Source organism: Zonotrichia leucophrys, chromosome 4A (genome assembly GCF_028769735.1).
Source record: "Zonotrichia leucophrys gambelii isolate GWCS_2022_RI chromosome 4A, RI_Zleu_2.0, whole genome shotgun sequence".
NCBI lineage: Eukaryota > Metazoa > Chordata > Aves > Passeriformes > Passerellidae > Zonotrichia > Zonotrichia leucophrys.
Genome location: NC_088174.1, coordinates 6,969,514 through 6,986,774, shown reverse-complemented (window position 1 = coordinate 6,986,774; position 17,261 = coordinate 6,969,514). Strand labels below are relative to the sequence as shown.

At 40.5% G+C, this 17,261-nt stretch overlaps 1 protein-coding gene across 11 annotated transcripts in view; it reads right to left on the bottom strand.

Moving 5' to 3' along the window:
- The window catches only part of AFF2 (ALF transcription elongation factor 2), a 357,228-nt gene that overhangs the window by 11,194 nt on the left and 328,773 nt on the right, over positions 1-17,261 (bottom strand). For 10 of the 11 annotated variants that reach the window (XM_064713250.1, XM_064713252.1, XM_064713251.1 and 7 more), the window contains 6 exons: positions 13,946-14,082; positions 10,716-10,787; positions 10,265-10,358; positions 7,512-7,559; positions 6,957-7,006; positions 2,476-2,690 (listed from right to left, as the gene is read on the bottom strand). In XM_064713250.1, coding sequence (XP_064569320.1) covers positions 2,476-2,690; positions 6,957-7,006; positions 7,512-7,559; positions 10,265-10,358; positions 10,716-10,787; positions 13,946-14,082 — 616 coding nt within the window. The remainder of the gene's footprint in view (positions 1-2,475; positions 2,691-6,956; positions 7,007-7,511; positions 7,560-10,264; positions 10,359-10,715; positions 10,788-13,945; positions 14,083-17,261) is intronic. The other variant, XM_064713249.1, reaches the window with a different exon arrangement.

Genomic DNA, 17,261 nt, shown 5'->3' with positions numbered 1-17,261 from the left:
CTTGTGGCTGCATGGGCATGACCTGAGAAACATTCGTGGCAGCAGTAAGAGCCACAGGTAATTGCTATTAGGCCACAGCTTTATACCCATCTCAGGACAGATCATCAAGGACATATTCTTATGCAAGACTCACCCTGTGATTCAGAAGACAACAGAAACAATTAGAGCTGACCACAGAAACCTCACAAAAATGACTGAATCTGGTTGTTTTTGTTTTGTTCTGTTTTTTTTAAGGAACAAAATTTTTATCTTATCATGGTTTTTTTTCAGGTTTGTGGTTTTTTTTTTGGTTTTGACATCATTTTTATTTCAACAGGAGGGGGGAAAATCTCATTTTTTATAAAGAACTGACTGCTCAAGCTCCTGAGAGAGAGGCCAAATGATGACCTGGGACTCACAGCACAGTCTGGGGTTTGCAGTCTCCTGTTTGCTGTCAGGGGGCAGTTTTGAGTCCACAGGCCAGTGCAGCAGAGCTTGGGCAGTGCAGCAGAGCTGAGAGAGCTGGCAAAGGTGGACTGGAGATCAGTAGAGAGAAAGTGTGAGTCCTGTTCCAGCCAAGCAGATAAAGGTGCTTTGAATTATGTGAGAGGTGCAGATGACATCTAGTGAAACAATTACAGCCAGTTTTCATGAAACACTGCACCATTTCTCATGTCAGTGTCTTGACTACATCCTTTTTAAAAGAGAATCCCTCATGTGGTATGATGGAGACCTGCAGAGTACCACAGCAGTTCTCGTATACTTTTTGCTACACCATGAATTTTTCAAATTGCAATTTGTGTTTAAGCATGCAACTTTAAATCAAGTACTTAATTAGAAATGAGGTATCTTTCCAGAAAATATATAAAGGCAGACATGCTATAGCATGTAGGAAACTCTGATCTCTCTCCAATGGTTTACAATACTTAAATGAAATTTGAAGTAACATGAACTTTGCATTCCCTGTAACGTGTCTGCAAGTTGTGAAACAAGATATGAAAGAACAGGTCACAACCTTAAATGTCTTGCTCATGTGAGAAACCCTTATTCATGCATCCAGTCCCAGTAAAGTCAAAGGGACTGCTCATCTGAATAAAGAGTATTCCTATATGGCTTTGCAGAATTGGGTTTATTTGATCATAAATCAAAATGAGAACAAAGAAGAGAGCAGGGAGGAAAATGCAGAAAGAGAATCAGCAGGTTTTTTCTCATCCAGCTCTAGGACTGATAACAGCAGTGGCTGGGTACATTTTCTGTCTGCTGGCTGAATGCCTGAGCTATTTTGATTTAATACCAAGTAGAACATTTAACAACTCCACAACACACAGGGCTAATTACAAGATTATCACCATCTCTTCCTCCTATCAGGGCATCCTTCTGCATTCCCACTGTAACATTCTGCATTACATTTGACAGGGAATCGCTTTCACATTTTGTGAAAATGGATGCAGCTATGGAAAAAATCCAAAATGACTGCACTGCTACTAAATTAATCAATGTGAACAAAGACAAGAAGCAGTGGGGAGGACTGGACAGAACTTCTATTATTGTTCCTCATCCAGGGATGGATCATTATGACCCACCATTCAGACATAAAACTCTATAAATCTCAAGCTCAGTTTCTCTAAATCAGTGGAAATTTGCCACTGACATTAATGGGAGTAAGATCAAACTGCATACAGCAAGCACATTTGTCAGGACAAGTCGGCCATCTGAAATCTCACTATAATTTAAGAGAATGAGCCAACTCACAATGAGACTATTTCCTAGTTAGGCTCTGTACCTCTAGTGTCAAAGGAAGCTTTCTTAGTGATTTGTGTAAGCACAAAGCTGGAATCTGAATAATTATATTGTCATGGGGAAATTCACAGCTGGCCAACAACAGGCCAAATTTGTCCCTTAGTTATATCTCAGTCACTCCACTATACTTGATACAATCCAGTCACAAACTGCTTGCCAAAACTCCTTTGAAATGACTGTGGTAAAGACTTACATTTTGTTGTTAGGAATTAACAAACAGATCTGCAATCCAATCAAAGGAGAGTCAAGGTCACGGCTTTCAGTGGACATCTCCTAATCGGACTCCCCACACAAACACAACATCTAATGTTTGCTTATTATCCTAGCTAGCATTTTAATAGTCTTAAACCCGTTGACAGAGCAATCTGAAAATAACCTCGGTGCTCTATGAGAGGCTGAAACTGTGAACGAATTTGCAGACTTAAAAGCTCTCATCACTTGGGGCTTGTGTTCAGTAAATTATTTGCCAGCTGCTCTGATAACCCCATGTTCAGCGTGTGTCACACATCCCCCTCTGTGCCTGACAAGAGAAGATACGCATTGGCTACAGCCACCAGCAAGCAGATTTGGTCTGTTTGCTCAAGCTGTCACAGTTGTGCTCCTAGATGTGCTGGTTCTGGGTCTGAATCCAGAGAGCACCGGGAAAGCTAAAGCTGGGGAGCCAAAGGGGACTCAGAGAAAGCAGAGAGGGAGCACCTTTGTTCTCCTTGGTCAGCTTGTCAGCCATGTCCCAGTGCTCGTAGCTGCGCAGGACGTTGTTGGTGATGTTGACGTGGCTGGCAGCCATGTGGTGGATGCGCTGGGGGATGGTGATGGTCCCGGCCGAGGACGAGCCGGCGCTGCCCGAGCTGCTCCCAGCAGAGCTGACAGGGGACGGGCTCAGGGACATGGGCGAGGGGGTTTCTGTGCTCCTGAAAGAGGCAGAGAGAGACAGTGAGGCCCCCTCACACCCCCCACTTCACTGCCATCCTAAATGCACCTGAAAAGCGCACCCCAGCAAAGGGGAAGCATGCAGGGGTACTGCCTGACTTTATGAGAAAGGACAGCTTATCAACTGGGAATGACTGAAAATAAAAAGGGATTTAATTCTCCCTTTAAATGAACCTGTTATTTAAAAAAAAAAAATCTATCATAAAAATAGAGCAATCTTTCAGAGAAAGAAGCATCTCATAGCTGTAATGATTTTTCTACCTGCTGCCAGAAGCTGCAATGGCAGTTAGAAAACACTCAATGTGCAATATTGGCTTATTATCAAAGTATTTTCTGGAAACCACAATGACAGTTTGCTCCAAAAACAGTCACCACAATAAGTAAAGAGCAAGTCTTAAAAGCACCCTGTAGAGCAGTATTAGGACCTGAGGGTACTGCAGGATTATGAATATCTCCATAGGATTCTTTAAGGCTATGGAGATTTGTTCTAATTGCCTACCGTTCATCCACACAGTTCTGCACAGCACAGTGTTTTAAGTTACCTACTTAGTGAGGCACTAATGTTCTAATATAGATTTTCCTTTAATTCTAACACCATCAATTAGGAATCACCTGCTGGCTGCAGGCAGTGCAGCGGTCAGCACAGCACGCTCTTGTTTAGAGCTGCGTAGTGCTGAATGCACACAGAACAGCTATTCTCTTTGAAAATTTATAGGATCAGGGATTTGTTCAGGAAAATACCTTTAAGATCATCAAGTTCAACAGTTAATCCAGAGCTATCAAGTTTACCAGTAGCCCATATCCCTACACACCATATCAACATCAAGACACTTTGAAATACCTCCAGGGAAGGCAACTTGACCAAGTCCCTGGGCAGCCTATTCTAGTGCTTGACAACCCTTTTGGGGAAGAAATTATTCCTAATCTTCAATCTAAAACTCCCCTGGTACAAGTTGAGGCTGTTGTCTCATCACTTGTTACTTGGGAGAAGTGAAAAGGGCCACCCTCCTGCCCAACTTGGTGTCATCCACAAACTGACTGAGTGTGCCCTTGATCCCCTTCAAGATCAAGGGGGCTCCAGATCATCAATAAAGACATGAAACAGTACCAAGCCTTGGGGAACATCACTGGTGACCAGCCCCAGCTGGATGTAATTTTATTCACCCATTTGGAAGCACTTGCCTAAACAAAAGCACTCTATTTGCTGTGAACACACTTGAGATGCAGGGCCAAGACACTCCCGGCACTCTCTGCATGAAGCAAAGAGACCAAAACTCTCCAGACAGGGATGTTGCAACCCCTCCCTGGACATGCAGCTGTAGATGCCTCATGCTGTGCAACAGCATCAAGCTCAGTCACTGAGCCTGATCCAAAGCCCAGGACAGAAGGGCTTGGCCTCTTGGCTCTAAAGGCCACTGTCAATGGCTCTGCCTGGGCACAGACCTGCTGACACCTCCAGGTGCTGCAGGACAGACTGACACCGCGACACAGCCTTGGGCTGAAAGGCATCAATGGCAACAGATTTGCTGCAGATTTTCCAGCAGTGCCCTGCTATTACCTGTGCTCAGCAACAGGCTCCTGTGATGCATTCTTTTTCCAGAGCTGGAGATCACATTGATTTGGCAGCTCGTAGCTTTTTACCCAGCTTATGGGTTAGAGTTTAACCATGTCCTAATGCACAAATGCTTTATTTTAAAGTCTCAAAACATCCTGGTTACCTGACTTGCCACAGTGTCTGTATTGCACAGAAGAGCTGAACTATACTAGATTAGGTCTGGGAGCAGTTAAAAATGATAAGTATCTGAGGAGACCAAGAGTATTTTGTTAGAGCCACTTACAACCAGCTGACGCACTTCTGCCAAATAAAGCACATTGTTCATTGGATTTACCCTGTTGTGCACAGCCATTATTACTGTGGTGAGTCTACTAAATCTCTGTATTTTGTGCTTTCTGTCGCTAGAGGTGGGAAACATTTCTGTAATGAAACCAGAGAAAATTTGTTTCATTGCCAGGATGGAACCTGGGCCAACTTTGTAGAGGTTCACAACCCTTTCAAACAAGTAGGCAGAAATTCCAGTGAGCCAAGCTGTGATTTTTGATGGATCTGAGATCCTGACTAGACTACATGCCATGGCAATGATAAGCTTTGCTTTGTTAAAGAAAAATACTTGAGATTACCCCACTGTCCCCCCATCCTGCACCACGCTGCTGCTTCATCTCCAGTGATGCCATAAGCTGGAAGGTGTTTGGTCTTTTTCTGTGGTGTGTGAATTCTCTTCCCATCTGACACAAATTCACAAGGGATTAAGAGGAAACTGTAGAGCAAGTAGCCCTGGGGAAGGCAGAGCAGAGGCTGCCAATGGCAGCACCAGGTCTGTGACAAACCTTGGAGGAACGAGGAGCCACCTGAGATAGATGGCACCTCTGAGCCAGCTGGAGAGCTGCTTTCTTCCAAGACTCCACACAGAGGGGACACAAGGCCTGAGTGTGGGCTGTGCTCTCTGTGTGCTGGGTCACAGGTGTCACAATAATGCTGTTATAACACGGCCTTGTCACTCAGTTACTCTCACATGTCAAGTGCTTCCTGCTCTGAATAGAAGACAGAGATGTGCACTTTCAGAGCTTTCCTTCCCTATCTCCAAAGTTAGTGGGAACAGACTGATCAGCTGGGTGTTATGTTAGAAGTGATGCTGACCTGGGGGCTGGGTTTCTGCTGCCTGCTTTGTGGCCAGACAAGAATTTTCCCCTCCAGTCAAAACCTACTTATTCAATCCTGGACACCTAATAGCTCCTTTAAATAGTGAGGGAGATGTCATCACCTGCAGAGCACACACTTCATAGGGGTCTATTATAGGACAGGAATAAAAGGATAACTTCTGCTTCATGAAATGTTTATGCACAAGCCCCTTCTTAAGGAACAAAAGAGATGTTATGCTCCAGTGGTCTATTTGATCACTAAAATTTTATGTTAACATTTATGTATTTTTATTACAATACAAGGTTTCACTGACACTTCAATGCCTGGAAAAACCGGCACATAATGAATAATTTAATTTAGTAGTTGCTTTTCCAGTGTTAAAATATCTTTTCAGTTTTTATTTAAAGTGATTTCTTATTTAATCACTTTAGCTTGTGTTACAATCTGTACTTTAATAGTTCTATATATACCAATTAAAAATAACTGAGTGTTTGGAGTGTGAATATATACATATCTGTACCCCAAAATATTTTCAATTATTTGAGGCAATATTTCACTTTAAGCAAAATGTTGGAATTTTTGGTTTTGCACTAATTGAGAACAAAGTCTGTTTGAAAACTTCAGTTCTTTGTGTGCTAAACTTCAACCCTTCCTTCTTTGTTTCCCTGGTGTGTCTAATAGCCATTTCTTCTTCTGAACCACCAGAAAGAGACCATTAACAATAATAATTTTCACCTAGAATTTAGCCTGCTCAAATAAAGATGGGAAAAAAGGTGAAGTCCTTCACCTTTGTCTTACTTGTGTCTGGATGTGTGACCAGGACAAAAAGCAGGAGAAATGTGTGTCAGCTGGCAACAGCCATTGCAAGATAAAGGCAAGGAGGCAGCAGCAATGCACCTCCTCTGATCATAACTGCATTACCCTGACTTCATATCTGAGGTGAGGGTGTTTTAACGTTACTATGAAGCCACTGATAATTGGCTGACTAAGTGCCTTCACATTTTCACCACTATTATACCTTCAGTTTTATTAAACAGCACTTACCATATATCAATGAAATATTCATTGGTCTTTCATTGCTGAACGAATCATTGAAAAATCATTGCACTGAAGGTTAACTTTACTTTGGCTTCCTAAAGTGTCATGGTACTTGCCAGCTAATTAACTGATATTTTTATGGCCTTCATTTGGCTTGAGAAGTAAACTGTCAAAGAATTCAGCACAGACCCACAATGTCTGATTTTAGACTTAAGGAGGCTTTGCAGGGATGAAGGTGTGATTCAGCTCTTCCTTCCTACCCACACTGGATGGCTCACAGGGGAATCTGACTTAGTCCAGTGGGAGCCCCTCGCCCCCAAGAGCCCAAGGCAGCTGTATGACCAATTCTGTAGCCCAGAACAGTTTATACATTATACATGTTTGAAATATACCAGCAGCTCCCAAAACACTGATCCCATGACCTGTCCTTTGCCTTTAGAGACAAAAAACACTTCCTCTCCTCTTGGAACCACTTGTTCCCAGACAGAAGTACTCAGGAGAAAATACTCACTTTCCATTGCCGCCCCAAGGGGAGGGGGCCTGTGAGGCTTTTGAAGAGTTCTGTAAGTACAAAACCAAAATGTAAATACAGGTGATGCAAGTACATGAATACTGATGACACAAGGCTCAACATTCCCCCTTTTCAGTGCAAGAGCTACAGTGCATGGAGCAGAAAAGCTCTGCACATTGGTCCCATAATTTAGTGGCTGGTGGATGATTGGTAGGTTCCAACCAGTAGCTTGAAAATCATTTCATAAAAGAGAGAATAAATTCCAGTAAAAGAAGATGTAAGTCACAAAGAAGTGGTTTAATTACCACTGAAACTTATTCTACAAAGTAAGTTCTTTAGAGTGAAAATGACTGCTTATCTTTAGAGGGACCTTCAATATTTTAATAAGAAAGAAAGATAATTTGGCTTGATGCTTTAATGAAATTGATCCCTCCCAAGTTGCTTAGGGAAGGTGGCTTGGGATTCAGACAGTAGTATAAATAAAATTTTTAGTAAGGATCTGCTTGGATGTTTTTGTTTTTATATATTTTAGTTGCACAAATTGACTTTCCTTACCTGCTTACTCATTCTGCCTTTCACGTCTGTGTAGCACCTTGTAAAACCCTGTACAAAAAGATTGCCGAGCAACAATAAAGCCCAGGTCTTTCCAGCCCTGCTCAGACTGACTGGTATCTTAGTTCCCATACAAAGTGGCAGTATCAGGGCTGAGGCTATCTGTGTGTGCCCTCTGAAAACATAATTCAGCTCCCTTGCTGAGAAGTCAGCACGCACAGTGAAAATTCAATCAAGTTTTACAAGTTCTCTGCAAAGCATTACCCACATTATTGCAGCCCTCATCTGGTTACTGTAATCACTATTTTGCATGGGAGGCACAGAGATTCAGTGGAGCACAGACAGCACCCTTGACTCTAAACCACAGCTCACAGCCCAACATTTCTGACCAAAGCAGAACACATTGTCCAACCCACAGCACTGGCCTGGCATTCCTGCACAGCAGCCACTGCTTGTCACAGAGGATGTGAGCATGACTTGGGGTGTTTCACAGCACAGAGCACATGGAGCTCATGAGGAAAGAGTGACATAAACTGCCCTGGAAACTCTTCAGAAATGGAGAAGAAGCTTTTATTAATTTCTCCTGTCTGGGGTTGCTCCCAACAGAACCTGGAGACAAATAATAGCTTTGTCAAGATTAAGCCTAGATCTCAATGGGAAGCAGTTATTTGATAATGAGAATATTTAGCAAAAATATTTCAGTGACTACTGGCAACACATTTTAAAAAACATGAAAATCTTCCTCAAACTTTCAGAGGAAATGCATGACAGGATGTCACTTTTTGTGATCATAAAAGGTCTGATTTCAATTTAAAAAAATTATCACTTTAGTCGTATTTTACTCCAAGTTGCCTCTAAATTTCAAAATTGCTTTCATGATTAAATGGCTATTTTCTGTTTCGAAATGTTAAAAGTATCATTTTGAAGCTTTTAATTGGAAATTAATCAGAACCGGTTCTGTCCACAAATGGTTTCAATTTGGATAAAGTGGCATTTGTGAGGAAAAATATAAAGAACAATTTAGCTGAAAAAATCCTCCCCAGCTCTGCTGTAAACAGTGGGCTGCTTTTCACAGTTGAAATTGTGTAAAAGTTTGAATAACAACTCCATTCAAACAGTTAATCTGTTTCATTTGTATTACAGATTCTTGCTAGTGAACACAGAGAACACAGTGCAGCAATACAAAACTAACACATAGTTAATAGCTCCCATTCTTTTCTTTTCTCCTCCTGTGCCTCTATTACAGAAAGAACCTGAACATATAATCTGTATACACTCAAACCCTGCTTCTAGCAGGTGAGTTACAGTGCCCACAGCACACACACTGTAACATTAACTAAAGCACTTTGCTTCTACTGCATGCCTATACCTGGCATTCCTGATTCCTCTATTTTATTAAAATTTTTATTTTTTTCTCTTATTTTAATTTACATTAAAGGACATTTTCTTATGCTGGGAGTAGTAAATATGTTCTTTATCTTACCTACTTGCACAGCTAGTGAAAATAAAGTGGCTTTAAGGACAGAGAATCTCTCCTGCTCCCACCTATTTTATTTTTTTTAAGAAATCATTACTTTCTGCAGAAAAGGTTTATTTGTCTAATAATCCTTTTTTTAAGATACAATCTGCATTCAACCTGGATAAAATCTGAAGTGGCTGGAATACATTTCATGAAAATGCTGAGGTTACAAATGTGTGTAGCTCAAATTTAATTTGTTGTGCAAATCCCTGACTGAAACCTCCATGAGCACAACACAGGCACTCCTAATGGTACAAGAGAGTCTCCATTTAAGCACAAGATTAGGACTAACATTACTGGAGTTGCACAGAGACACACATAGGGGACACATGGGTAGTCAGGACTGTGGCTGCTGCCATCTCAGAACTGGAGTTTTACAGCAGAAGGACCCCTTTATCACCATTTACATGAAAACATGAAAACTGCAGTGTTAGAGGTTTTTACTGGTTTGCAGTACCAATATGTCAAAGCCTTGAACAAACTCAGAGGCTGAAAACACCAACAACAAAAGACTGATGGGCTGACAAGCCAGTATAATTACATAATTATAGAATAATATGTAGCAATAAAGTGAAAGAATTAATGTATGCTTCAAACAGCATTAGCCAGTGAAATATAAATATCAAAACCTCACAGCTGAAGAAAGATTCTATTTCTCTCCTAATCTAGGAACAGTGAGGATTTGTCATTCTTAGTGGGTAAACAGCATTTGACAAGGTAAAATGAAACATCCCCAAGTCATGACCATCAGATCTCCACTCAATTTAAGGTAAAGGCAAACCTTCAAGATGTAGATAAGGTAATTTGAAGTTCCACAGGAATAAAAGAAGAAATCTGTGAAACTGCAATAAGCTTCAGGAAATCTCACTGAATCTAAAATCTAAACTTAACTAACTACAGCCCAAATAATTGCTTTATTATGGTTCATTAGGGGTCAGTTCATAATCACTTGCACATTGAAACCTTCAAAGAATCAGAAACTTGCATAAACATTACATGGTGTTGAGAATAATGTTATTTTTGTAGAATAACTGAGTATGGTCCTTTGAATCAAGTGACTAATCCAAAAATCCCCCAAATCACTTCTGTCCCCATTCCCTGGCAGCCATCCTGCCTGCATTTCCCAGGGAAGAGGTTAAATGTGGGACTTTTAAGGCATGCAGTTATACTTGTGAGAGCTCTCAGTGTTGGTATGAATTTCATTTCACATCAATAAATTAAACAGAATAAAGATTACCTTAAAATATTCCATCAGAGATCTGGAGTACTTCATAGCATGGTCCTTCTTTAGTTTAAACATTCTCAAGTAGAGAAGTGATAAGCATCGGTAGCTGTGGTAATTAGGAAAGGATTATGTTAATTCCATTGCTTAATGAAACCTATAAACTTAAAAAAAAAAAAAGCTGACCTATATTTTGCAGTCTCTGTTCTAAGGTTATATTTTGAAACATAAGCAAATTGAGAGAAAAAAAAAAAGTGGTCAAAAGCATTAAAATCCCATCTTGATAAGAGTATAAATTAGAAGAATAAATGTTTAGTCAGCTGCTGAAAAAATCCATTAGTTATCCTTTAATAGTTTAATGGAAAACAAGAATAATGATCTTCTGTAAGCTGCTTAAGTAATTCAGTACTTTTAAAGTCCTCCTTAAGATTTTAGCTGCTTCTCTCATTGTCGCAAAGGGACTTACCATAAAACTGCTAATTTCTTGTCCCCTTCTGTGGCAGAAGAGCCTGTGAAATTCTTGAGTCTCATTGCATACCTTGTTAGAAAGGTGAGAGATAAGAAATTGAGAGTTAAGATGTTTCTAAAAACAATCAGATATTCTTCTCCAACTGCAACAGTTATTGGTCACAGTGTTTTGTAATGAAGAGATCAATGTAAAACTCCACAAAAAGCATCACTTAAAATCTGGAGGCCTTAAGTAAATCACCAACCAATTTTTTGGGCCAAGAAGGTGAACTATTCTTGGGCATATTAATGATATTATATCCAGCCAACTAGGCTGAGTCCTGCAAACATTTGGGATGAGTGTTGAACAGAAGCATAAGATCTTGGCCCTATAGGTACTGAAGTGTAAAGTAATGTATAATGTTTTACATATAGTACTTTGGGCTTGAATAATATCTTCAAAATCGTTCTCATAAATATATTTTATATAGAAAATGGTTTTACATACAGGAAAGGTCACGTTCACAGCTTTTTTCATTCTTGGGCTCATTAATTTATGAATCTTGTGTACTTGGTCTTCCCTCTCTATTTAATTGCTGCTGTTCAGCATTTGGATGATCAAGGATTGAGTATTCCTATTTTCTTCTGTCTTTTTTTTCCTTTAACTGAGCACACTCCATTCTATGCATTAGTCTCTTGAAAATCAATTCATCGCATAAAATCATTGTTCTGAGCCCTAATGCAATTTCACAGGTACTTGTGTTAGAATAAGTAATAGGGTTCAGCCTTGCGTAAGAAAGTTTTAAGGTATCCAGGCAGTCCTGATGAGTTCCCATTTACAAGGAGGTAATGGAGTGCAGGGAGCGGAGCTGCTCTGCCCTGCCTGGCTCCCAGCACCCATCCTACCCAGCTGGAGAGCTTCCTCCACATCCTGTCCCACCTGCTCTTTATTGGGGTTCTAGTCAGACTGGATGAATGTGATCAAACACAAAGATCTGTGGCTCTTCGGGATTTCAGCATTACCATTAAATTAAAACACATTTGACAGTCAGATTTCTGATAGTCCCAATCTCTTTGGTGCTCCACTTGCTTTCACAAATAGGTGTCTGATGCAGATAGTCAGGGCAGACACAGCAAAATGCAAAAGGGGAATATTGTGCTTCTGATGAAGGGAGGAGTAAAAGTGAGGAAAATCTCCCTCTGTTTGTTATCTCACAGTAAAAACCTATGTTAATATTAGCAGCTACACTGAGAAAGTGTTGTGTGCACAGGCACATACTTTGTCTGTACATCCAGCACCCACTGTTGCCCACAAGAATTGTGTTTTTGTCCATGGAGCTCTACTGAGCCTGCTGCTCATCTGGGCAATCACCTTTTGTCCATGTCTGACCCCTGACAGCAATTAAATGGACAAATCAGTCTCACTGGCTGCCACAAGATGCTGCATGCAACAGTTGGTGAATTCAACTCTACTTTTGGTGGTAGGTGGTGGAATTAATCTCACCTAACTTGAGCCATTTATATATTGGAGATCTATAACATATTCTCGAGATTCTTTCACAGCCAAGAACAGTTCCAGAAGCAGTTCAGGTGCTGCTTCCATGCCAAGGTCTGCCTGTCCCCCAGCCTGCAGCAGGACTGTGCCAGGAGCAGCAAGGCAGCAGGGCTGTTGCTGCTGAGGAGTGCCAGCCACCCCAGGATAAGCTCTGCCCTCACCTGGCTCCCTGCAGGTCCTGCCCTTTTGTGAGCCACTCCTGGAGCTGCCATTCCCTGATTTAAGTGGTTCACATGTTGTGGGTGAACACAGCTTTTTGTTCTGTGCACTCTGAACAGACAAACTGCTGGACTGAGGAGCAATGGTTACAACTGGGCTGTGTGGTTTTCTTAAAAAAACCAGAAGTAAACATAGGCTCCTAAGAAAAAGGGCTCTCTTTTTAAAATAATATTTCTTTAAATACAATTTATTCTGCCATGCAGCTGCATCTGTGTAGTTCAGGACATGCTGTCAGACTGCAGGATGATTTGGGCACAGCAGAGCAGAGGCAGGTGGCTCCTTTTCTAAGTCTTCTGCTCTCCAGGGTTTAACATGGATCAAGTGTTGAGTGAACATAATTTTTTTCTTGAGTGATTTCTTTAGATTTTTTTCTTCCCTTTATGAAGTGTAGAATGTAAAAAACATGTTTTTAAATATTTAACAGGCATATTATTTACCTGAGAGTAAGAGCTTAAGATTTGATACATTTTATTATGCAAATACCTACTTATTCAAAATGTAAAACATGCATTATCTTGGCAGTCCCTAATAGCTAATCTGGCATGTTAAAAAAACCACGGTTGACATATTAGAAACCAAATATTTAGGGCTTGATTTGCCTCTTTTTCTTTCACTTCTGCAAACTGCCAGTAATTACACTGACATTAACAAGGATATTCCCAGCATACACTGGGGAAAGCAAAGGTGCATCACAGTGAAGAGGAAAAATCCTGTTGCTCTACTTACAGGTAAATTTAATCCTGCTTGATTTCACTTTGATAATTTGCTCAGGTAAAGCAAACTTAGTTACTCAGGAGATTATTATTTCTATGGACCCAAGACTATGAAGCAGCTATAAGGAGCAGTAGCAGATTTTAGAATAATAATTCAGACATTTTATTAGTATGTAAAGACTCTCTTATCCATATTCTATCCTATGAGTCTACAAAACTGTATTAAAATTAATTCAGCTGGTGCACATTCCTGTAACATTAAAAATATACTGTTTTCAAGACAATATATGCAGAAGCTTCCTCTCTGGCTCTGATCTTATATCCCAAGTTTCAGTTTTTGTCTTTTTTAACAGCCAAGTTATAAACCTCTAAAACCAGGGTTTCTAATAGAAATCCTGATAGACTCCCTTTAATGTTTTGAATTATAAAACTACACCTTTTAAAAGACAAGTGTCATTGCCAAACAGTGAAATTACTATACTTTACTTCCACCCACTACATTTCAATTTTAATTTTATGAATATTGCAAATTATAACACTCACATTATAACCTCTAAAGGGGATAATTTATAAAAGCAGTGTCCATCAATTATAAATTTTCCATGACATTAATAAAATGGCAAGAACTAATTATGATGACTTCTGAGATGAAGATGCCTTGGACAAATCATTAATACGTTGAAATGGTATTTTTTAAAACATAGCAGGTTCTAATTATGACTGAAATGAGATGATGAAAATGATCACAGAAAGGACATTAACCTGATGAGTTCCACAGTCTCTGAGTACATGGTGTATGGAGATTTAGCTTCTAATGGATCTCGCTCCATAGCGTTCCCGCACTCGATGAAGGAGAGGGCAGCATCAGCATAATTCACTGCCTTGCCGAACTTCTCCAGCTGAAATGGGAAGGACACTGTCAAGAAAATCCTTCAGCTTTGATTTCTAGATGGGCAGATTATTCTACAAAGCAACACTAGCTTTAGGATGAAAGCAAAGTGACACTGGTAGTTAGGAATGAATTCATACAGTAATTAAGGAAGGATAAGTTTTTACCAAATCCTTTCAGGGCAGTATGTGGCTGAATGCTCCACAGAGGAAAACCAGTGTACACCCACTGACACCAGGGATTTAAACAGGCAAGAAAGGGCACTAAGCATGTTTGTGCACATCCATACTGCTCCTTGACAGATGAGCTAAGTTTGAGTGTCACTATGCAAGGGTTAAGTAACAACTCCATGCCACTTGGCTGATGTCATATTCTGTGTTCACTGTTGGTCAAAAAAAAATCACATCACTTATATGATGAGTAAAAGAGCAGGAAAAAAAAGGGGAGACAATATAGCACTGCTTAATATTTCATTTTACTAGGATTTTATTGCAAAAGGTTTTAGCCCTCATAATGGTTGTGATTAAACTGACTTAGACATACTGATTTCGTTTTTTATGTGTAATGAATATTATATATGACATTTTTATAGTACGCACTTTATAATAGTATTTAACATTTTCAGTTTTTGATAGCTGAATGTAAGAATTCCACTAATGTGGCATTTGATATAGGGTATCCAATATACTTTAAATAATTTAAAAATGTCTTTCTATGCCTCTATCAAAATATTTTTGATGCATCTGCATATGTTTCCACTCACAAAACAGAAGCCTGTTCTAACAACATACTAAGCATAACATTTATTATTGGTCTAAGATAACAGTATACTTGTCTTTGTGGCTCCTGCTAAGCCATAACTAGTTCTCTCTGCCCACCTTTAATTACAAGTACTGCTCTTGTGCACTGATTACATACAGAGCCTTTGTATAATTGATAGGTATTAACTTAATGATCAGAAAATGGAAACGTTTCTGACTTCTCTCTCTCTATTCCAGTGGCTGCTTCTCAGCATATTCTTCAAATTCCTTTTTTCACTTCAGAAGAATTTCCATTTCTTTGGGAAGACAAAAAGTCTTCCAAAGATGACTTTTTTTGTGGTATGGAAAAAAGAATCTGGCTGCAAGCAGATTTAGTAGAGACACAGAATTTGAGCCAGGAACGGGATCTGATTCTCTGAAGAAGGTGGAATTATTCCAGCTCATCACATCTCAGACAGGCACACAGTGAGGTCTCCAAGATCTCTTCCATATGGTACAGCCAGCCCACCCAAATTAGCTGATCCCTTCCTGCAGCCCCAGACAAGGAGAGGTTTCCATGGGTCGCTCCCATAAGACATGAAACGTCCTGCCCTTCAGCAGAAATCTATTTTCTCTACAAGCTCAGGAACACTGCTGCCACAAATCTCATTAACATTTGCTGACACATTTTGAGGTCACATGCATTATCTTTCTAGCCACTGCAACACATCTTTCAATGCTGCCTGTGCTCTGTCATGTCAGCACCAAGTAACCAGCAGCAATTGTTTCCACAGGACAAGTAACACTACTGGATTGCACACCAAATGTGTTACATGGAGATTATTTGTGTGCAGCTGCATTGGGCGGGCAAAAAAAAAAAAAAAAAGACTTGAGACCTAAATAGCAGAAAGAAAAAGCAGATACTTTGTTCATGGATATTTATGCATGCCAACAAGTTGATCACAGTGGACGGTCTCACATTGGGGCACTCGGGGTGTCAAACTGTGTGTGGCAGGCAGGACCTGCCTGCAGGCAGCAGAGGGATGGGCTGTGCCTGCTCCTCTTAGTGCTGCTTGAGAAACACCCAGATCCTGCAGGCACAGGCACAGGTGAGAGCACAGAGAAGGGCAGCACCTAGTGAGTGTGCCTGGCTGCAGAGGGAGATGAATTGATGGAGCGTGTTGAGATCATCGGGGCCTGAGCCTGTAAATATTTGCTAGCATGGAGCAGGTAGCCCTGTGCCAGCACCATGTGTGCTTTGTTTAAAGGTCACCCAGCTGTGGGAGGTGTTGTGAGCCTGCAGAGCCAGGCTGGGGCTGGATGTGCCCTGCTGAGCTGGCTGGAAGCCATCAGGCCACCTCCTGCAAACGGGCACGCTGGGAGGGATGACTGTCACCTTGCTGACAGCCACAACAGGTGCCAAAACCCTCAACCCACCTCACACAGAAAACACACTTGGAAACACTGTGCCCCAAGCCAAAAGGGAGCCTGGAGAGCTGAAGCAGACAGCTTGAAATGTCATTCCTCCTTCAGCTCACTGACAGCAGAGGGAGAGACTTTGGCTAGTTTGCTTTTTAAAAACATAGCATGGAATTGTTTTGGAAATTTTTTTTTTCTACGTGCAAAATCTCTAATGGGTAATGATAGAATATACATGTAAAACCCCCAGAAATAATAAAGTTGAGAAATGAATAATCACCCAGCTCTTTGAGGGGCAAAGTGGATGGCCACACTCCATTTTAGACATCTTAGTTAAATTAAGTAGAGGAGTCAAGTTCCACTAAGTGTTCCTGAATGACCCTCTGTTCTGCACCCTATGTAGCACACAGGAGGGAAAGTCCCTTCCTACAAAGCAAATGTTTATTAAGGACACTCCAGGACTGGCAATAGCTCATATAGAGCAAACCATGGCAGAAAACAATCTGTCAGATTATGTAGTTTTATCAAAATCCAAACACTTGGCAAAATTAGGCCCATCTTACTGGAATTTCCTCTGGGGTAAAGTAAGCAAAAAAGCTTTCCCAGCATTGAACCACCTCACTACCAGATTTTTTGGGAATAAGTGTGTTGAGACTTTCTTTATCAGGCTAAAACCATGCAATAAAAATGAATGTAGTACATAAAAATGAATTGTCTCAGATTTTAAACAATCAGATTGGAAATATCAAACAGTTTTACCACATGATAATGGGGTGTGAGGTGATTTGCCTGTCTTTCTGCTATGGAATATTTCATCACTTCTGTTTTAGCTCAAAATGAATAGAAAAACAAATTTCAAGTACACATCAACTTTCATAAAACCATCTTACATACTCCATAAACAGCATGATTGTTGCTCCCCCTTGGAAGAAACAGCAGCTATTGTAAGTAGCTTTTTTTTGGGAACAAATACTTAAGAGTTAGGAATGGCATTCAGGGTTCAACTTGTGCACAGTGTTTATGGAGCACA